This window comes from Leuresthes tenuis, unplaced genomic scaffold (genome assembly GCF_036924035.1).
Source record: "Leuresthes tenuis unplaced genomic scaffold, fLeuTen1.0.hap1 SCAF_8, whole genome shotgun sequence".
Taxonomy (NCBI): Eukaryota; Metazoa; Chordata; class Actinopteri; order Atheriniformes; family Atherinopsidae; genus Leuresthes; species Leuresthes tenuis.
Genome location: NW_027325362.1, coordinates 3,144,901 through 3,167,868, shown reverse-complemented (window position 1 = coordinate 3,167,868; position 22,968 = coordinate 3,144,901). Strand labels below are relative to the sequence as shown.

Sequence of the window (22,968 nt, the reverse complement as noted above, 5' to 3'; positions counted from 1 at the left end):
TGTTCCCCTCTTTGCAGCTTTGCTATGTGACCAAACGTGGCCTGAGGTGATGTTTGGAGGCGATACAGTTGGTAGAGCAGGTTGGGACTGGTTTGGGGGCAGATGTATGTCTGTGTAAACACAAAAACAGTCACATAGATATTGTTGCTAAGACTCAGTGTCAAACCTCAAATGTATTTGTTTGCATTGATTCATATTCTTAATTAATCTCTCTTGTTTAATTCCACTTATTGATAATTCTAACCTGATTTCTAGACTTTTTAAAAGCTGCTTCATGTCAAAACCTTATCAGACTTTGGTTATTGTGTCCGCTATCTCTGGAAAATAGACGGTTCATGAGCAGATCGTGAACCGTGATGGGACCAAACCCCTGATTGGTCAGATTAAATCCTCGCCGTATGCGTGAAAACAACATCTCTGTCACAACTCTGCAATCCTGCACACACAACAGCCTTCCTTGTTCTTTAAAGAGAAGAGTCGCCTGGAAATCTGTGCACACAGTTTACAAATCTGCAAATCCATGTGCACGTGACTGTTGGAAAGCAGTTTATGAGCCGACGGTACTTATTTACATGAAGCTGTTTCTCTCACTGCTGACCAGAGGTGAGATCTAAGTGCACAGCTGTTCCTCTGGAAACGATCTTTAATCACCATTAATCGTATAACCCTTCAAAGCTGATTAATCTGTTGAAATTCTACTCCAGTAAAAGATTTTGCTTCACACAGATTTAGCATAACGGGTCGATTTACCTGAGTGGCACATGTGCAGAACACCTGAAGCTCAAAGCTAATTCAGTTTGACAACACAGGACATCATTAAAAGTGGATGAGAAGGGAGATCACTGACACTTCAAACATGCACCCATGAACTAGGGCTGAGCGATTTTATCGATATTTTGTTTCACGATAAAGTGCCGATTTTTCAGCCACGAGTATCAATTTTAAAAAAAAAACTTTATTGAAAAGTCAGACGTTACAATTAGTAAAAACACAGAACATTAACATACCATATTTGGGCATTGTAAGGCTCACCCTCAGTTATGGGGTCCATTTCTGACCTTAACCCATACATAAGGCACACCTGATTATAAGACGTACGTATTATGTAATGTTCTCTGATTGGTTTATCGCTGCCAGCACACGTCGTGCATGTTTTACGTCCCTGTGTCAGCGGGAAATGGTCCGACGGTCAAGAACAACATCGTCAGTCGTTTTTACACTTTATAAACTTATAAACTGCACATCGGTCTGCATCACACATCTCAGACTGAAGAACACTCACTGGGACATGGGCAGAAGCTTTAATGATGACACGATTCAATCGCTGAGTACGAGCGATTCAGAGCGAATGGCTGGGATCCGCCTGGATTCACACCGAAGCAAAGCGAGCGACAGAAGTGACCAGTTGCCATTATTTTCCAATGTACGAGAGCGAAGAGGCGCGGCTAAAGTGAACGTGGCGGTGAGCGGCGAGAAGGGCGAGCGGCGACTGATGCGGAGGGGGCTTAATGCTCCGATGAATGCTCGGTGCTCCCTGCGGTAAATCAAAATGGCGGTAACCGTGACAGATTATGGCTCACGGCCGATTTTTGTGACAATTTAAGGCTTTTAGATGGACCTTATGGTGAGAAAAATACGGTAATACAAAACAATGCCGGGGGGGGGTCACATTGTACAAAACAGTGATAAATTAGTTCATAAAAATTTTATAAAGTGCATATCTCAGTGGTTTTGATGACTTTTCTGTTTATGGAATGTAGGATTGTTGTAATTTATTGTTTGAGCTCCTTCTCAAAAATTTAAAAAGATGGTTTGTGATTAGAGAATTTTAATTTGTGTTTATGGTATTTAGCAAATAAAACAAGCAGGTTGATGATGTAATATTCACAACATAAACATGAGTCTGCGTGCGCTGAAGACACGTTTGTTTGTTTGTTTGTTTGTTTGTTTCCGTTTGTCTGTCTTTCCTTTTCAAAGGACGGACCACCGTCCAATCAGCAACGATTCATGTTAAATCACACTGTCCCTTTAAAATCTTTCAGAAAATTATGTGTATTAAATCGTATCGAATTGAATCGAATCGTATAAAATCATATTGAATCGTTGGCTGAATGGCGTGTTTCGTATCGTATCGTGAGAATTGTGATACCGCTACACCCCCACCATGAACCCTGTCTTGGTCTTATGCATGTTAGCATAGTATCTTCGGCCTTAGCCTCAGTTTAGTCGGTATTTGATGTCCTCAGCTGGATTTTCTCCTGTGGAAACCACATTCACTGGTTCAGAATTGGATTTCTTGGTGGTGTTTGACAAACGAGGCTGTGTTAAATTGCTTAAATTTCCACCATCATCTGAAATGGAAAACGGAGCGTAAATCTCGAACCACAGGGGGCAGTCGCTTGGAATAAGGACACTTTTAGGGTTGGTGCTCAGACTCAGGGGACTGTGTACTGTGGTTACACTTGATCAGTATCTTATTCCTTTGATATATTATAACAGATTTATCTGTTAAAGATAAAAGTAAAGATATTTGTCTTTGATTGAATTTCCATTGTTTCATTCTTGTTGTAATTTAAAAATGAAAATCGTGATAGTTTAATCTCTTCTTCATATCTTACGTGATCCGCCTCTCACAGATAAATATACCAGTGGCAGCAGCTTGTGTTTGTATATTTTAACAGATGTGCGTTTGGAACATTTGGTCACTCAGAAGAGGGGATGGAGGGGTGGAAGGATGGGGGTAAGAGAAAGGGAGACGGGGTTAGCTGTCACAGAGCACAGGGGCTGCCGTTGAGGACGCAATGGAAAAATCACTCAAGATTACCATGAAACACAGGAAATGCTCTCAATTGAGCCTGATTGCCTTGTGTGTGTGGCTGTGAAAGTGTGTGTGTGTGCGCCTGCAGACGGAGCAGCTTCTGTTTTTTGACAGTTTCTTATTAAAGCTCCTATAAACACATTTAAAGGTGATTCCCCTGGCGACAGAACTGTGTGACACTGATGCTGAATTTCCACAAAAATCTTTCCCCGCTGCCGTCAGGACGTGTTGTTGTTGTTGTGGAGGATGTGCTTCCTCTGCAGCGGACTTTAGGCCAGTTTAACTCATCAGAAGCCAGATTTTCCGTGCAGGATTCTTCTTTGTAAGGATTAATGCGTGTTTTTCACCTCACCTGTTCTCCTCCCGTTTTGTTTTTAGCGGCTAACAGTGAGAACTGTTGCTTATAACCACAAGTATTGGTGTTTTTAAAATTGCTTAGCAGCTGACGGTGCATTCAATGACCAATAAGAAATTAGAATGTCCCTTTTCTCACTGGGAACAATATAAAGAAAGTCAGATATTTTTAGTGGACAAAGACCTGTTAGAGCATTATTAGCTTATGTCTCTCAGTTAACTGTATAAATGCTAATGAGAATTTGCTGTTAATACCAAAGAAAAAGAAGTATTGGTGTTTTTAAAATTACTTAGCAGCTGACGGTGCATTCAATGACCAATAAGAAATTAGAATGTCCCTTTTCTCACTGGGAACAATATAAAGAAAGAGATATTTTTAGTGGACAAAGACCTGTTAGACCATTATTAGCTTATGTCTCTCAGTTAACTATAAATGCTAATGAGAATTTGCTGTTAATACCAAAGAAAAAGAAAGCATAAAGGAGTTTTAATCTCCCACTTTCAGGGTACAGTGAATGCAGCATGATTTGGACTCGTCCTCGGGTGAATATATAGATGTCAGGGTTGGATAATTTTACTCTGAGCTGGGAGGCTGATGCAGAAATCCACTGTAAGGTGCTCAAACAAAGTGACAATGCTGTCAAACCCCACTCGTACTGTGCGTACCTCAGACTGCGTGTTTGGCATCAGCCTGTTTCATCTGGATTTAACAGGCTAAACCACTCTTTCCAGTTTATTGTTGCAGAAGATTTTAACCTTACAGGCAGAAGCATGTTGTTGGGTACGGGTTGAGGTGCTTGTCAGGCCTTTTCAGCCCTAACACAATGCAGTATGCATTATACAGTTTTATCGTGGTTTCATCAATATATGGAACAGATGCCACTTAGTGCAGAATTAAAAGTTAGACATAACTAATGAGACTCAGTAACCCAGAAAGGACCTTCCTGCCTTTTATAGTTAGCCTTCTCTGGCCCCTGAACGAAGGTCGAACATGAATATTCACGCTGATTCTTTAATGCTGCCCTACCTGTTATGACATTAGTTATGAATCATTGTGGTTTTGAGACAGCAAAGCAATAACAGGGCCAAGCCCCATTATGATTTCACCAGAGAGGATTTTTTAGTAAATTAAATTTGTGTTGTTTTAAACTAATGAGCCTGGATATGAAAAAGCTGAAGGCTGTAAGCCTTACTGATCGTTCCTCTTTAGAAAACTCAGAAATGTTTTTATTTCCATTTAAAGCACGTTGTTCATTAGCATTCGAAGCACCCTAACATGCACTCATATCAGTAGATTACACAAGGGCTAAAGCACATTATTAGACAGCCATAAAGATTTGTGAGGAGAATCAAAGCAGAATGCAGAAAATGTGTATTTACTGACTTAAACATCAGTAACACTGTTCACATTTTCAGAGACATCCCAGATTATTAGTTCATGACATCCACATCTTATCCTACAAAACATTTTCACATGAATAAATATCTTTCCATTAGCTCTGCTGAACACCTGCAGCCACTTAATATTGAATCCACCTCCAGCGAGGTGATGTGTAATGCAAAGATTAACGTCAGTGGCCATTTAAATCCAATCTGTAATGCATTAAATTCATATGCCGTTTTACTGCATGCAGTTTAATGTTGTGGGAGTCGCCTGGAGGGGAGATGTGCCGGGGAAGGGGGTGCGGTGCTTTAATTCGTCGTCTGGGGAGACTCAGAACAAGTGCTGCACTTTCTGGTGTCAATGTGCCTTTTAGCAAGGCACCTCCCCAGCTGCTCAGCAGCACAAGGCTGTGGTTGTTCTACACAGCAGAGAGGGATGGGAGTTTTTGATTTCACGCAGAGTTCAGAAAAATGAAAGCAAACATCTTTCAGCAAAGAGCTGCATTAAAATATTCTCCAGCAAAGAGAAAACTTTAACCGAGGAATGAATGAGCCAACTGCTCTTCAGGTTTGGTCATTTGAAGCTAAAAAACAAAGCTATTGATAAAGTTCAGAATTAGCTGAAACCTAAGATCGACCTATTTAACCAAAACTCGTCTCAAAGCGAGCTGTCAGGCTCCGCTGCATCCGACATGTCATGATATGATTCTTTGGGACCTGAGTAACTTTAGCATACCATGGATGGTTGAACTGCACGATATCCAGATGCCTGCCATAACTCAGCCGCTGTTCCTTATCAGCGTGAGACTAAATGACACAAAAGTAGCACTAAAAGGTAACACAGATGAGAACATTGTTACCATAAGATAATATAGAGCCTTTAAAGGTTCAAAGCAAAAGTCTTCAGCCACCTCTCATTTCTTTATATATCGCCAAGACAACAAGAAATATGTGAAACTTGTTACTGAAACATGTTCAAACATGGATATAAATCCAGAATCTGAGGCAGAAACAGAGTTTTTTATCAGTTCTGAGCAGCTTTAAAGTGAATCTCTGGTCTGAGCTCCTTTATTCTCCAACACAGCCTGAACCCTCTGAGACAAGCTTTCTGTCATTTCTTTAAGGAGTCTTCAGGAATAGTTCTCCAGGCTTCTTGAAGGACATCCCAAAGCTCTTCTTTGGATGTGGGCTGCCTTTTGTTCCGTTCTCTGTCAGATGATCCCACACTGCTTCAATAATGTTGAGGTCCGGGCTCTGGGGAGGATTCATCCCTCCATAAGACCTGTTGCCACTGATTTTCAGTCCACTTCTTGTGTCATTTGGCACAGCTCAGCCTTTTCTCCCTGTTTCCCTTCCTTAAGAACGGCTTCTTGACAGCCACCCTTCCATGGAGACCATTTCTGATGAGGCTTGGGCCAACAGTAGATGGATCAGCTGAAGGTCCAGATGCATCTCTCAGGTCCTGTCAGGTCACAGCTGGATTTTTTCCTCTTTCTTAAGGACATCACTTTCAGATCCTGTTCATCTGCTGGAGATAGTTTTTTAGGCCTGACACTTCTTCTTTTGTCCTCCACTTGTCCAGTTTCCTCAAATGTTTTCAGGACACACTGCACACCATGCTGAGATATGCCAAGTTTTCAGCTAATAGCTCTTTGGGAATCACCTTGTTGCTGCAGAAATCCTATTTTCTGTCTGTCAAACTGTGTTTTCTTTGCTGTTTTTCATAGATGCAGCTAAAGAAATGGGAACAAATGATGCGTCTTTGTGACAAAGTGCCTAAAGATCCAGTTTAAAGTTGGTTCTTTGCTAAGTTGTCTCTTATATGTAGACACAACATGGTTCATGGCTTGATATCGGCAGCTTTTTTAAGCTTTAATGATTCATAGGTCAGTGTGAAGAGGCTTAACAAGCAAACCCTCTGAAAATTGTCAGGTTCAAGGACTGGATTGAAAATGTGTGAAAAGCAGCCAGTGACCTTCAAAAGCCTGGAAAACTATTGCTCAAGACCCTTCAAAACATTACAAGAAAGTCTGGCTGCTTGGAGGGAAAATACAAAGAAATGAGGTGTGGCTCAAGACCTTTGCACAGCGCTGTTTATGGGATTATGATTTGGATCAAACGGGAAATCACTTAATTCAGTTACTACACAGAATTTTAGAAATATGAATGAATATAAGAGGCTGTTGCCTCAACATATCCTCTTTTGTTCTCCGTAATCCAGTCAAAAAGGCCCATCACGGCGAAGCATGATGGGGCAGAAAAGAGCAGGCCTTTCATCAACCAATCGCAGCAGCTCTCAAACACGGTTGTGAAACAGGCGTTTTTATTTTTGGGGTTTACAAAAACAGAACACTTGCATAAGCTCCGTGTCCTCTCCTGCTTGTCAGGGCGGCTGTATTTTCTGAGAACACAACGGGCTGAATGGCTGCAGTGGCTGCATCCAGGAGATGTTGACATTTTTGTAGCAATCAACCATCAAGCTGAGAGCGGCTGCATTCATGGGCTGCCCCGTCATCTGTCATCACTGCAGCTCTTATCTCCCAGGCTACTCTGTCTCTTTCTGTCTTTCTTCTTCGTGTTGTTCGCCACTCAACTTTCTCTTTCGCCAGCTTCCCCCTCCCATCCTCCTCGTATTTATTTCACCTTGTAACGACTGAATGTGGACTTGGACAGGTTTTGGAGAGAGTTTTTAGGCCAAATTCCATCTTTCTCTCAAACACATGGTCTTTAATGAGAAGCATCCATCAAATAAAAGCACATGAGATCTCCTGATTAAACTGAAACATTCAGAATGAATAGAGAAGCCATGAAGCTTGACTTTATTATCTTATTCCTCTTTAAATCTAGGTTAAAAACATACTTATTTCAGATGGCTTTTAATACCCAGTAGTATGGTGACTCTTTTATATTATCTTATTCAATTTTGCTGTATTTTATTTTATTGCGTTTCCTGTTATTTTATTGTTTTGTACTTATTCTTTTCTTTATTTATTATCTGATGTAAAGCACTTTGGTACCAAAATGGATTGTTGTAAAGGGCTGTAGAAATAAATTACATTTACATTTATTCTTCCAGTTTCCACACAGATTACATTTTCTTTGATCTTCTGTGATAATGAAATCTACGTATGTGGAAAATATTCTCACATTTGTGTCATTGTTCTACTTCCTGCTCTGCAGAGATCTGAAGCTGGACAACATACTGCTGGATGCAGAGGGTCACTGCAAGCTGGCAGACTTTGGGATGTGCAAGGAGGGAATCCTCAACGGAGTCACCACGACCACCTTCTGTGGGACGCCAGATTACATTGCACCAGAGGTAACAAACTGCTGTCACACACTGAGGAGACTCTTATTTTGAATTCCTGACACAGTGCTGCAGTGAAACCATATCGAATTAGAGTTTTAAGTTCAGCAAACAGCTCAGCTCGGTTGCAGAAGGCTTGGGTAAGACCCAGTTTGAGCTGGCTTGCACTCTTTCAGTGGATTCTGGTAGAGGTGTGTATAACAGGCGACTCTCCAACAAAGACTCTCCATGTCCTTCTGAGGCTGGTGTGTTTTTCATCTGCCGATCCAGGCCTATGTGAAATCCTATTTTCTGTCTGTCAAACTGTGTTTTCTTTGCTGTTTTTCATAGATGCAGCTAAAGAAATGGGAACAAATGATGCGTCTTTGTGACAAAGTGCCTAAAGATCCAATTTAAAGTTGGTTCTTTGCTAAGTTGTCTCTTATATGTAGACACAACATGGTTCATGGCTTGATATCGGCAGCTTTTTTAAGCTTTAATGATTCATAGGTCAGTGTGAAGAGGCTTAACAAACAAACCCTCTGAAAATGGTCTTATTTTGAATTCCTGACACAGTGCTGCAGTGAAACCATATCGAATTAGAGTTTTAAGTTCAGCAAACAGCTCAGCTCGGTTGCAGAAGGCTTAGGTAAGACCCAGTTTGAGCTAGCTTGCACTCTTTCAGTGGATTCTGAAGGTGTGTATAACAGGTGACTCTCCAACAAAGACTCTCCATGTCCTTCTGTGGCTGGTGTGTTTTTCCTCTGCCGATCCAGGCCTATGTGTCATCGCTTCATTCAGTCCAGGTTGTTTCATCATTTTTGAAAAGGTTAACCCCTGCAGGCTGGTGCAGACAACAAAATGTGTGCCACAGAGGCGTGTTCGTGGAACCTGTGAATTCGATTTGTCGGGGCAGAAGGTCGTCTCCCTGCTGTCGTTCCCACCTGCAGAGCACAGCCAGGAATATCTGGCGTTTGTCACTAAAGTCACGCAGCATCACCCATCAATTTCAGAACATTACGAGATGTAAAAACAAGCGTCTTTGTTTGTCTGCATGTGCTTAGATCCTGCAGGAGCTGGATTACGGTCCATCTGTGGACTGGTGGGCGCTGGGGGTGCTCATGTACGAGATGATGGCAGGGCAGCCACCGTTTGAAGCCGATAACGAAGACGACCTGTTTGAGTCCATCCTCCATGACGACGTCCTCTATCCAGTGTGGCTCAGCAAGGAGGCCGTGTCCATTCTGAGAGCGGTCAGTTGTGTTTTAAGGCCTTTTGTGCTTTGTTTCAGCCACATTTTACCAGGATGTTCCAGGACCTTATTCGCCTCAAACTGCACTGATTCAGAGCCGGTTCCTAAGGCGGAATCAGCTCTCAATCAGCTCTCAATCAGCTCTCAATCAGCTCTCAATCAGCTCTCAATCAGCTCTCAATCAGCTCTCAATCAGGACAGTGGTTCAAAGACAGCAGCGACTCTTTGCAGGTTTAGATCTAAAAAGCACCAAATTACAGCAACTAACCACAACAACTGAAACCTGGTTTAAAAAAGCAACAAATACACCAACTGTAGCATTTAGTCTCATTCATGAGAGAACTTTTAAAAACAAAGTTTGAAAATGGATGTTCCTGTCCTCTAATGTTTGAATATAAGCAGCTGAGAGGCTGTGAATGTGTCAGATTGACTGGAACAGTCCGTTTACCATACTTCAGTCAGTAAGTTATTCCGCCCATGTGTATGTGAACTGGGATGAGGACGGTGGCGAAGTTTAACTGTACTCATGTCATTATGTAGAGCTGCATCCTGCCATGTTGCATGGTGGGAAATCTTTTGAGGGTATAGCCTCTGTTTCCTGTGTCTAACTCGGTTAACTAGTTACTCATTATGATGTTTGTCATAGACCGAGAGGGTCAAGAAGGGCGAGAAGACAACATCTCCACTCATATTCCTGCAGATTATTTTCAGATGGATTTAAAACACTTTGTCTGAGTTTACAAGTCATAAATCATGACGTCCTGATGGACTAATTTGCGAGCCGGAGTTGTGTCATATTCAGATTCCTTTCAGAATCTCACCACCATTTTTGACCCAATTATTACTGGAGGTACTGTGGGATCAAACCAGTGCTGAAACACACATTTACACTGATGGGATGACGTGATTCTGGCTCTCTGGTCCATGAAAACCAGTTCTGGTTAAGGTTTTAAGGTTGAAACGGCTCCAAACTGGCACCAGCAGCAGGCTCCATCCTGTCCTTAAACACCAGTGAGCTCCTGCTGATTCACAACAATCAGGAGGATGTGTGTGTGTCCGAATATCAGTTCTCCTGTTTCTGCTTTTGTCGCATGGGAGCGAAGATTCAGCTTTTTTCTCAGTGTCATCGGTTGATCCATGTTTCCTGTTCCTCTGCTGGAAGAACATTAGATAATTCCCTGTATTGCTTTTGACTCTTTGTGTTATTGGTTGTGTGCTTTATTGTGTGGTGTGTGACACTTGTCCGTTTGTGTATTTGTTCATGCAGTGTTTCCATCACAAGCCTTGCGTTTACCTTGGCTGTTGGTGCAGTTTGACTGCAAAGCCTTGTGGGAAAATGTGTGTGTTTATGTTGGACAACGTCTTGGACTCTGACCAGTCACTTGACCAGAACTCTGGACTCTTATTGGACAAACAGGAATGATTTCTTCCTGTATGTCCAAGGAAGGGTCAAGTGGAGCAAAAAGACTCGATTACTCTCGTTCTCCATCGATGTATCAGTCCCTCCCCCCCAGCTGAACTGCTTTGTTGACACTTAAGCTAATGTTCCAGTACATGAGAACATTATTACAGTAATGTTAATGAGGCATTTAGGAAATCTTCAAAACAACATTAAAACAAAAACCGAACATGTTTTTTTTGCCCTTTCGCTGGTTTCTTATCAAACGACAACATTTGTATTCATTGTCAGATTTGATCTGGACCTGAACACTATATTTTTACCTTAATGGCTGTTAGCCCGGCAGCTCCTTTGCTGCCAGCCGCCTTCAGTTCTTGTGTAATCAGTGCACAGTGATCACCAGTCAACAAATGAAGCTAAGAGGAAGGTGAAAGCAGGACTTTACGGTTCAAATGTGTAGCTTCTTGGGTCTCGTACCTGGAAAAAGAAGCTCTTGTGTGAAAGTGCGCGGGGACTGATAGCAGCCTGGCTCTGACCCTAAGCTTTGTCAAGATCTGTGACGTTTGAGGCAGGAGCTGCTCCAAGCCCACCCCTCAGATCCTTAACCTCCATGACTCCTAACTTTATGCAAATGAGCAGCGATGTGACACAGCCGATCTGGACTCTGAAGGCGGAAAAAAGGCAGAACGAGAGGAAAACCATGGAGGAGAAACTTATTATTGCAGGACCCGATGTATAGATGGATTATTATATTTGCCTGCTATTTGAAAGCCCCGCCCCTTCGGCCTCTTTGGCCTCTTTGGCCGCTTTGGCAGCAGAGACGGCGGGTTGTGAGTGTGTGAGCGCCCAGGAACAAACCTGCTGTATATTTGTGTTTGAAAAACGCGATTTTAACCTTACAGACGCCACAACATCGACACCCAGATCTCTGCATCAAATAAAAAGTACTTTTTCCAACCCCAACGCATCAAAGTCCAGATAAGATGACATATACAACATCTTTTATCCTTTTACTGCTGAAGATTTTCAACAATAAATGACCTGTCAGTGTGGTTCAGAGTGGCGGCTTCATGGCCTCGTGCACGCAGAGCTGTGGTAAAAGACAACAACTACACAGAATGTGAAGAACACAGTGGTGTGAAGGACCCAAAGACTGATTCCCTGGTCATTCGTTAAATATATCAATTTGTAAGGAAAACCACGTTTATAGAAATCGCAGAAAATCCACCAAATTGATTCTTAAGGTGATCAAAACACCAAATTCTCTGCTGAGCCCCTCGATTTGAACTTGTACAGGCTGAGAAACACTAAGCAATGTCCTCTTAAAGTTTAGTAAATGTAGAAGTGCGTCACTGTCGGCTGGTGTATGACATTCTGTACTCTGAAACTGGTTGTTTTTGGGGTAATTAAGTGCAACAAATGTTCTTTTTTTCACACTTTTTGGACACTCGTCATCTCATTTGTTTTAGTGAATGCATGAAATGTGTTCTGCTTCAGTCGATTAGCCACCAGCTGTTGTAATCAGGAGTAATAAATAGACTTGTGTCCTTCACACATGTGAAAACATATTAATGATGCCTTTAAATGAACAAAATGATGAGACGTAACTGTTCTGCACCCTATTAGAATCAGCAAATTGAACAAAATTGTTCTTTACTACGTCATAAGAAAACCTGTTACCCTTTCATAAAGCCATTAGTGTTCAAATTTAGTCCAAATGTGTTGGATTTATGGAGATCTAAAGGCAGAAACTCAATAACTGTGTTTTCAATCATGTAGAATCAGGAAAATGGGACATTTTCATTACTGTAGAACAAGCTGTTTACATCTCCTGATGTGGCAGGGCTTACCTCAGAGTCTAAATCAGGGCAGAACAAACAGAATCCAGCATCAAGCAGAAGTTTGAGCAAACCTTTGAAATGTTGTGTCACAGAAAATGCATCAGACACGCTGCGGGTAACCGTGCAGGTTAACTGAAGTATTTTTCATCATATACATAAAAGATTAAGCCCTCTTCCTCTCCCTGTCTTTGTCTGTGACTCCTCAGTTCATGACGAAGAGTCCCAACAAGCGTCTGGGCTGTGTCGTGGCTCAGGGCCTGGAGGAGGCCATTAAACTCCATTCCTTCTTCAGAGAGATTGACTGGACGCTGCTGGAGCAGAGGAAGGTCAAACCGCCGTTCAAACCTCGCATTGTGAGTTCAAACACTGCAGAAACATGGATTCTTTTTTCATGCTGTTTGTGAAAAAGCTCTTTTTTGGAAAGAATAACTATTTATCTTAACTTTTGACTGTTTACACTGCTGCACAAGCAGCCGTCAAAGGTCCAAAGGCTGAAATCGATCAAATGAGACCTTATCTATTGTTGTATTCTTACAGAAAACCAAAAGGGATGTCAATAACTTTGACCAGGACTTTACCCGCGAGGAACCCGTTCTGACGCCTGTCGAGGAGAGCATCATTAAGCAGATCAACCAAGATGAGTTCAAAGGATTCTCCTACTTTGGGGATGAGATTGCAGCCTAGATGCACACTCTGACACACGTGGAATTAACCACAACACACCTTCAACGACAACACAGCATTTAAAGAAACACAGCCATCTCAACTGTTCCAGATTCAGACTGCTCCAGGAATTATCCTAGACCATTTGTATTTCTCATCCATGATCCACTGCTCGTGTTGTTTGTCCCTTCACACATATATACGATGAAACTATGCTTAAGCAGCATGTAAGTGCAGGTCAGTTGCTGTAGGAAATGACAGCTGGTCCAGATGTCGTTCAGTCAGAGCGGCGGACAGAACTCAACGAGACGTAGCTGTTCGTCTGGGTGAGAGAAAGATGAAAAAAATGCGTGCAAGCGTGCATGCATGTGCTGTCATTCCTTCTCACGGTGTGCTGTATCCTGTCCGTCTCTGTGTTTGAAGAATGTTTTATCTTAAACGTGTATGTGAATGGAAAAAAAAATAATTGAACCAATGATTGTATTTAAAGATAAAACAGGCTTGAAAGTACTTTATTCACCGTGAAAAGAGACGAGCAGTTCAAAGAAATCACGATGAGATTAGAAACTCGGTCTCGGCTTTTTTTTTTTCCAACTGGCAGGTTAAATGTTGACTTAAAAAGTAGCTGCGACACATCTGCATTTTAAGGAATGACTCTTTTTGTTTGTATCTGAGGTTATATTATCAGAGCACTGACGTTCCAGTTCTTCATTAAAAGCCAAATGGTACCGTCAGCCAACAGAACTGCAGTAGCTTAACACTGGAAGTTTCCATTGTTTCAGTAACTTGTACTTGCAGTGTTAACAAGCTGTTTTCAATGTACCATAATACTGGTCCAATGAAATCGAATAACAATCTGAAATCTAATTGTGAATTAGCAGGGGTCTGTATTCTGAAGCAGGATTTTTGACTTGGCTCTGGGTCTTCAGAGAGATAAATGCAGTTCAGTTCTTACTGGGGGGGGGGGGTTTATCGCAGAGACTCATCACCAACGACACATAGCGACATTTATCCAGTCAAATGAGTCTGAATCCCCTTTTTATTGAGTTCTCTGCTAAATGAGACTTCATTTAAAAGCCTTTCTTCCTTTTTCAAAATGTGCACATGTTCATTCATCCTAAGACACCTAAACTTTGTTCCCATAAGAGTTTAAAAAAGCATCTTAAGTACTGCTTTAAGCTTTAAACTTTAAACTTGCAACACATCTACAAATTAGATGCTAATTTAATTCACGCAGTGTTGAATCTGTTCAGCAAACTCTGCCAAGTGGATAACAAAATGATTCGCTGAACCCGCTCCATACTACAGACCTCAGGTCAACTCTTTCAAAACTTCTATGACCACTGTGTCTTTGAGAAGCTGTGTGTGCGCACGTGTGTGTGCATGTGTGTGCATGTGTGTGCGTGCAGTAACTGTAACTGTTAATTTACTGGACCTGGAAGCTCTAACATGACAAACAAATCCTTGCTTCTGCAGGGGAGTCGTGGATCGTGATGGAGGAGAATGTGACTGAATAACGTGTGAAGCTGAATGTATTTGCTCGACAGTGTGTGTGTGTGTGTGTGTGTGTGTGTGTGTGTGTTTACAAGAGCCCTCTTCATGTTGTCATCATGTTTTAATTTTTATTTAAAGCATCTTTACGTCGTTGTTGACTTGTTTTTACTGGATGGTCTTCTTGACTGCTTGTAATATATTTTAGAGACACTCTTCAGACCCTCCTCCTCTTCCTCTGCTTGCAGCTAACACACGGAGGTAAAATAAGCTTCAAATAAATAAACTGTGCTCAGAGGAAACTGCAGAGTTGTGGCTCCATCTTGCAGGTCAGACAGAAATGTTTCCCGACATCTTCAGGAACACTTTTCTGTTTCTCAGTCGTTCGTCTTTCTTTTCTTCGACTTCTTTCTCTCATCTTCCCTCTGAACCCTTGCATCACCAACACGGACCACTCAAGTTCACAGCCATTTCAGTAAATACTGTAGCAAGATGTGCACGTAACCCTGAGCACGTTTACGTCTTAACAACTTCTGAAATTCATTTAAACATGTTAGTCTGACCGAAAACGTACAAAAGCTGGACTGACACATCCAGGAATGCAGTCTGGGATGGAATCGCTCCAGCGTTACACTCAACTCGACTCAAATGGTCCTCGGAGCGCAGCGAATGCTCCAAACTTCCAGCTTTTTGCTTCTTTTTGCAGTGTACACGTATACCGATACAGCCAAATTCCCAGAAAAGCTGCTCTGATTCACATATTTTCCTCTGACATAAGTTAAGTTGATAAAATCACCATTAAAGTAACTTAAAGTGACTTCAGCTGCACTTACATGTACCGTGATGTCCCACAGAGACAGTCAGAAGCAGCAGTATTTACTCACAGTGTCTTTATTCTGACGGTGTTCCCACTCACTGGCGCAGTCGAGCTGGAACCATAGCTCCAGTCATCTGTGCATGTAGCTGAGCTTTCTGTTGGAGGAGAGAAAAAAGCGTGAATTTCCAGCAGGATTTCACAGAGAAACTTGGTGAGAGTTGGTGTGAAAATACACAGTAGCAACATCGCTGGTGCAGGTCATCCCGACGCTTCCAGAAGACGTTATTATGCCTCAGAATAACAGGTTTAGATGGTACAAGCCTCGATTTTATTGGACAAAAACATGTATTTTCAGGAAGAGAAAAACACTGGCGATAAATGATGGTTAAATAAATGTTCTTATGAAATAAATAAACTTGTATGAGGGCTAAACCAAATGAGTACAAATAAATAAACAGATGAACTTTGAAAAATAACATTTTTCAGTGGCCAACTTTAGTTTATTCTTGGAAACTTTTTGTTCTAATGCTGCATATAGTTCAGTAACTAGTAACTAGTAACTAGTTACTTATCAGTTATTGACTGTGTGACCCTAAAGTTCAACATAGGAAAGGGAAATAAAAAGAGCTGAGAAACCAATGCGGCACGATAAAAGGTTCCTGAAATGGATAAAAGTTGATTTCAAATAGAAACACTGAATTATTTATTGACCTATATCTACTCATGTATTTATTTCAAATACTTTTATTTCATAGGAATATTTCTAAGTATTTATTTATTTATTATTGATTCACGAAGGCCGTAGATCTGTAAATCTGCTTCTGGTTGCATGCGGACTCCAGACAGGCGAATTCGCTCTGAAGGATCAAAATGTGACCCAGAGATCATTTTTTCACCTCTGCAGAGGCCATTTTGTGCTTTTTGTTCTTCCTTCAGTGTGTTGGAACAAAATTGGACAAAAAACCCCAACTCGCAATAAATTACGTTTGGATTTTATCAGCTGAGATCAAATTGTGATGTCATAGCTGGATTATCAGCTCGATGGATGGAGAAAAAAAAGTGTTTTTATAGATGAAAGCATTTGAACCTCCTGCAGTGTACGACCAAAGTAAAATCTGTAAATGAGCACAGTTTGGGCTCTTTAATCAAGCTTTTTCTTTAGCTTTCCAACCTAAATGAAACTCAGTGGCAGACTTTCAAAGCAAAACGTATTCCATCTAATGATGTAGATGTATGTGAATGAATTGGAGCTGATTTCTAATCCTGTTCCATGAAAGTCGGGACACTCGTGAGTTTCCCATCCTTTTATCTGCCAAAATATTCCAGCTGTAAAACCGGCAGCAGTGTACTTATAACAGTAAAAACAAGAAGCTTGTTGTAGCAGCAGTGTTTGGGGCGCCTCTGTTCCCGCTCACACATATTATCAGAAAACAGACTCCATGTTTATCCTGTCCATCATTTGCAGCTTCTGTGCTCCTCCTCTTCTGCTTTACTTGTCTCCTGTTGCATCTTTGTTTAGTCTTTAATTTCAAAATGTCAAGTTGTTTGTCCCACTATGACCCAAAAGGAACATTGTGTCCCAGAAGTCCTGCACACTTAATGCCAAATTTGGTTCCCAACAAAAACATCCTTCCTGTTAGAAGCTCATTCGCTGATTTTCACATCAGTGATGGATGGAGTTGGAGTCTCCCGAGGTCGATTTCAAACAGTGGAAACAGTATTATGATACATAAATTGATACTTAATTGACCTCGGCTCATATGCAGAATGCCGCTGTGTATGTTTCGGGGTTATTTGCGGTCCTTGTATTTGTGAAGCTTTTTCCGTACATTTTGTAAACTGTTCTGTGGTTTCGGTCAGTTATTTTCATGCCCTTCATGTGTGTTTATGTTGATTTTTTTGTTGCGTTATGTGCCAAATGTACTGTATTTTTAAAGGATGTGAAGGTGTATTTTAATTTTTTAATTGAATTAAATATGCTGATGTCAGAATGAGCTTCCTGGTTCCTGACTCTGACTCTCACCAGCCGGCACACGGCAGCACACTGGAAATTACATCAGGAGTTTCGTGCAATAACTGACCGCTACAGTAATCTTGTCCATCTGAAATATTTGAGATGTTGACTCAGCAGGACAACGTGAAATGCCAGATCAGTTGTGAAAAATGCGGTGAGACCTGCTCCTAAAACGACGATTCAACCGTCCCAGTGACGCAGGCTGCTTCAGCCGACGTACTAATGACTGAGGTTCATATTCGAATAAACCTGGACTGATGCAGCCATGTTTTAACCACTTAGAAATGCTTATATTTGCAGTGTTTTTTATTTAAGTGTTCACTAACTTTTTACCCCAAAGACTGGCTCCTCAAATTCACCCCGATCTTCAGATTTATCTTGTATAATCAGATTTATCTATACAAAAATGGTTTCTGTCCCTCCATAAAGGTTATTCTGGTGCATCTATGATAAAAGAGACATTAAGGGAAGCATTGCAGCTCCTTCTCTTTATTATTGAGAGAATAAGTTCTCTCTATGGCGGCCACTTGAAGGTCATTTCACAGAGTCGGGAATCTTCCAAAGACAATAAAACCATTGGACTGTACTCATGAGCCGCTCCCAGACCAGGAGTCTGTGTGGTGGAAGGGGTTTACTCTTCATTCAGAAAGGTGCTGGAAACATTCCTCAGAGAGCTGCAGTGACTGCGGAGGCCGTTTGAATCTCACTCAAGAAAACACTGGAATGATTCCTGGTTTTTTTTTTCCTTCAACAGCGACAGGTCTTCACTGGGACCGTAAAGGGTCAGCACTGACACTCCGGTGGGCTGCAGCCTCTAAAGCAGCAGTGACATCAGAGCCATCTCCAGCTCCGAATGCAACCGCACTGCCGCTGAATGTGAACTCTGGTCATTCTTTTAAGGACAAACTGATTTGTTAGAAGACAGGAAAATATACAACAGAGAAGAAACAGCAGTGAAAGCTTGGAAATGTACTATTTGCACACCTTGATCATCACATCACAGACAGTTTCCAACTGTAGAGCGACTCCCTGTGCATGTGAAGGCATTCACACGGCATCGATATGTGACGAGCTGGGAATCATTTTAAATATGTCATTTAGTAGAATAAAGTAGGATCCTTCCATGATTATTGCATTAGCCCCACTTTGTGTGCATAATGATGCAGAAATGCTAAAGGAAACAGAGGTGGAGGTCTGTAGGTAAGCTAAGCTAACACCAAAATAACTGAATGAATAAATAGATCAATAAATACATCTTTAAAAGAAAAAATTTAATTATTTAATTGGAAAAAAAACACTGCATAAAAGACCAAAAAATTGGAAAAAGTTTAGGAATAGAATAAATATATTTATAAATTGATGCATTAAATCAGTTAATTAAATGAAACTTTAGATGACAGAAAACTGAAGTAATAATCTATAAAAAATATATATTTTATGCTTAAATCCTTGCTTATTAACTTTATAACTTTATTTTATCTCAGTTTTGGGGGGGGTGGAGGATAAATAAGTGTATTTATGTTCTATACAGGGATGTTGGAAGTATTCAGACTTCTTTCAAATGTGCGGAAGAGTTCTGATGAGCATTAAAACGTCATCGCGGGGTTCTTTAATGGTGGCTGGCAGCTGTAATAAAGTGTGAGCGGCGGGAACAGGCCTCCGGCTCACACACCTGTTGCGCATCAGGGACAAACAGGTAGGGGGTGAGAACTCACCGCGGGGGGCGGGGCTGTTCTTCAGGGAGAGGTGGCTCCCGGTGGCGGCTCCAGCCAATCAGCTCCCCGGGACGGCTGTCACGCTGCCAGCTGACATTCAGGTCAGAGACCGAGCAGCTTCTGCTGGGAGTTCTCATATCAGGGGCGGAAAAGTTTGGACAAGCGGACCTACGGGCGGCTTCCACCGACAGCAGCAGCTCAGCGTCCACTTCCAGCCTGCGGAGTAGGTTTTATCTGCGGGTGAACGGCTGTACGATCCTCGGCAGTGTTCTGAGACTGTACGGCCCCGGCCCCCCCCAGCCTGGACCTTCTCCTCCAGCCGCGCTGCATGGACTAACTGAGCGGTTCTCAGGTTAATGACACGATCTGTCTGAGGGCTCTTTGGCTGAAAACCGGCACTTTTAAAACTTCTGTTAACTCTAAAATTGGACTTAATTTAGATTGTTGGGGAGTTACAACTCTGAGACTTTGGGCATAACCGAAACCATGACTGCGGATAAGGAGAAGAAGAGGTAAGACATCGGTCTTTTTAATCTTTGATAACTTGTAAAAATGAAAAATCGAATAAAAAAAGCCTGGTTGAAGAGGCAGAGACCTGTTGCTGGAGTCACATCGTTTCAGTGGCTTCAGATGTAATGTTCACTGCTGGAATGCGTTTTAAAAGGTTCTCATGCAAGGTAAGTCTGATTTCTGGGTGGTTTTGTGCTTCACGAGATCTAATTTAGGTTACCAGGGAGATGACCCGAATTTTCAACGTTTTTCAATCCAACCTTAAAGCTTCCTGATCATTGTTGATCTATTTTATTTGATTACTCAATTAAACGGTTTATAGCATAAGTTATATGCAGGTAAAACACCCCTTTTAATGGTGCGTTTACAGGCCGAGGTCTTTAAACACATCGTTAACTTTTCCCTGAAGCTGAAGGCGTGCATGGTTTGATCCTCGTTTTTTTATGGTAGCTGTGGCTTCACAAGTCAAGAATTCACTTTCCCGCACAGTGACATGAAGCTCCAGTTTCTGCAGACAGAATACTCAGCAGATTTCACTCTTTGCACGCAGAGCAGCCGCTTTGCGTTATGCAGGTTGTGATTTAAAAGAAGCTGATTTTTAACACGTGCACGCGGTTTTGATCCATTCAGAATAAAAACACTGACGGAATCGACATTACTGACCCCTGACTTGCTTTTTTGTGTGTATGGGACCATCATCAGGCTGCAGGTATCTCCATTGGCAGCGTGATTACAGCTGGTTTATCACCACCTGGATTTCTTTCTGAACTCAAAAGCTGCTGTTGCACGTTTGCTGGTTGAATTTACATTCATGCAGCTCTGAGGTATTTCTTTGTTATATAATGTTTGCATCATTCGTCTGGAAGAGCCCCGGTGAAAGCGCAGAGGCCTCAGTCTCTTCTCTGTCTCACTGGTGCAGTGTTGTGTTCAAATGTCGGCGCTGTCTTGTCCTTTTGTTTAATTGCTCACCAGCGCTGATGAAGTCTAATGTTGCGTAATAATGCTTCTCTGGTTTGAGCCAGTCCCAGATTGTGTGGCCGCACCAGCTTTGAAAGAGAGAATTAACATCCTACCTGTGGAAAAATTCCTCTTTTAAATGCTGCGTTCTGTCTTTCCAATTAGATCATGGATACATGTTTGTGTTCAGAGGGATTTTCTGTGAGATCTTTAATTTCCTCACCATGAGGAGAAGAAAATTGATTTTGATCAGCAGTTTTTTGCCTGACGCCGGCTTGTCTGACAGGCTTGGGCCTGTGGCTGTTTTCTGCTCCTAAACACGAACAGAGCAGGTTTTTAGACTCTGGACAAAAACACTGGAGGGCCTATAATGGTTACAAATGAGTCAAAGACGAGCAAAGAGATAAAAACGACTGGAGGGGACGGAGAGAGATGAGCCACTGGAAGCCATTTTAGGACTGGAGACCTCTGCCAGGCTGCAGATTGTGAGAGTTCACCAGTTTTTCACCCTCACTCGTTGTAGTGTTGTGCTTTTGTCTCACACAGTAGCTCATTGTCGCTGCTGCTGCCTGGAAGTCATAATTGCTCATATAAATTGTGTGATTCATGACAAACGTGCCAATCGGTTTCATTAATGTTTAGAAGACTGGATGAACTCGCTGGAATGTCTCTGATATGATTGTCTGCTTCGTGTCATGTCCTTTTAAAAAGAGACGAGTCAAATCCTGAAGCGATGATGCTTATTGTAGCAGCAGCTGGCGGGAAAGCGAGAAATAATCTTTTCTTTACATCAGACAGTATGCCTCATTTTCTGAGGTATATCACAACTTTTACTTCTATTATTTGACTATTTCATCACAAAAGACCAAGAAAATGTTCATGTTTGAGTAAACCTTTTGTTTATTTTATTTTTTTATTGGCTTTTTAATCATCTGGAGACTTCAGCTCCTCATCCATAACCATATGGGCTGGAATAAAACAATATTCTTTAGAAATCTACATGATAAAACGTGTGTGAGAGCAATATACGGTTAGTTTCAGGCTGGGCTCTCCAACAGATGCATGAAATGGATCCCCTCCTGAGACTTAATGCGCTTTTAAAATGAGTTAATAGTTATTGAGTGAATTAACCCTCCATCAGTCATCCTATTTGAGGTTTTCACATCTGACCGGTGGCCCTTTCAGAGCCTTTTCAGAGCCCTTTCGTCACTTGTTGAGGTTTGTCGCGGCTGCAGCACATCAGCAGTTTCTGTCTTGTTGCTTTCCCACTGCGGACTCCATTAAACGGCTTTATTTTTACACGTTGGCTGACTGACACCAGAAATGAGCCGCAGGCGTGTGAGCAACCCCTCTCACTTCTTTCAACATGTGATTCTACTGGAAACAATGTCCAAAGGTCGGAGTCCAGGGCAGCTGCCAGGCAGATATACATTACATGACAGCAGGGAGGGGGATCCATACGGTTGCATTTACTGTCTGTTTGCACAACGGCTCACAATGTCAGTCTGGAGCGTATATGTAGGTTTCTGGCACAATATATGAAGATGAAACAACAGAAAATCTGTTAAAGGCCATGCTAAATGGTCATAATCGGAGGAAAAGCGTGCATGAGAAGTCTGGAGTGTTTCAGATGGGGCTTTGCTCAGCATTGTGAGTTTCTTCTTGCAGGTTTTCCCATATATTTATCTAAGAAATACGACTTTTTTTCTCAAAAGTGGCTGCATTCTGACCCTCATCGACCTGCTGTTTTTGTAAGAGTTTACAGCATTGATTTGTGGTTAAACGACGTCGGTTTTGTTGTGGCGTTGCATCTTCGTGTCCCACTTTGTTGTTCCAAGACAGACTTCAATGAGAGGAGGGACGAGGCAGGAAGTTAATCAAATTCACGGTGATGTGTGTGAAATTTAAAGAAAGTGCGGGAGAAGCTGCTCTGGTGTCCCGTCAACTCAGCATTTCACATGGTCGCAGCAGTCTGCTGTGAGCCAAGGCCTGGTTGGCGCAGTGCCGCCAGGCCCTCTGTTGTATGCTCACCCCCGGCCAATTCGGCCTTCCAACACTACCAAAACATCACGCCGCTTACAGCAGCAGCTCTAAGACAGAGGAATGCAAGGAGAGGCGGGAAGTAAGCTGCCTCTTAAACAGACTGTACGTTAACGGGCTGCTTTCTGACACGGGCAGCGCCGACGTAGCTGAAATCCAATCCTTTGGATTAAAATGTAAAAGTTTGTATTTGGCGTTTGAAAACGCTTTTAATAAGCGTTTCAGCTGCGTCTTATTGTAATCTTCGTCAGTTCTACGCATTAGTGTTTACAGGTGTCCGAATCACCTTACAGGTGTTTACGGCACCTTACAGGTGTTTACGGCACTTTACAGGTGTTTACGGCACCTTACAGGTGTTTACGGCACCTTACAGGTGTTTACGGCACCTTACAGGTGTTCACGGCACCTTACAGGTGTTTACATCACCT

At 42.0% G+C, this 22,968-nt stretch overlaps 3 protein-coding genes across 4 annotated transcripts in view; 2 read left to right on the top strand and 1 right to left on the bottom strand.

Annotated features, from left to right (window-relative positions):
- LOC140312736 (protein kinase C epsilon type-like) overlaps positions 1-17,297 on the top strand; it is an 85,815-nt gene extending 68,518 nt beyond the window's left edge. The window contains exons 12-15 of the mRNA XM_072390527.1: positions 7,736-7,874; positions 8,906-9,094; positions 12,540-12,686; positions 12,871-17,297. Coding sequence (XP_072246628.1) covers positions 7,736-7,874; positions 8,906-9,094; positions 12,540-12,686; positions 12,871-13,017 — 622 coding nt within the window. The 3' untranslated portion in view covers positions 13,018-17,297. The remainder of the gene's footprint in view (positions 1-7,735; positions 7,875-8,905; positions 9,095-12,539; positions 12,687-12,870) is intronic.
- LOC140312732 (NLR family CARD domain-containing protein 3-like) overlaps positions 1-22,968 on the bottom strand; it is a 329,873-nt gene that overhangs the window by 178,382 nt on the left and 128,523 nt on the right. The gene's annotated exons all lie outside the window — the stretch shown is intronic.
- The window catches only part of LOC140312735 (endothelial PAS domain-containing protein 1-like), a 486,153-nt gene continuing 482,343 nt past the window's right edge, over positions 19,159-22,968 (top strand). For both annotated transcript variants that reach the window (XR_011916999.1, XM_072390526.1), the window contains exon 1: positions 19,159-19,545. Coding sequence is in view for 1 of the 2 variants with exons in the window: in XM_072390526.1 (XP_072246627.1) it covers positions 19,520-19,545 (26 nt within the window). In the remaining variant the exon portion in view is untranslated. The remainder of the gene's footprint in view (positions 19,546-22,968) is intronic.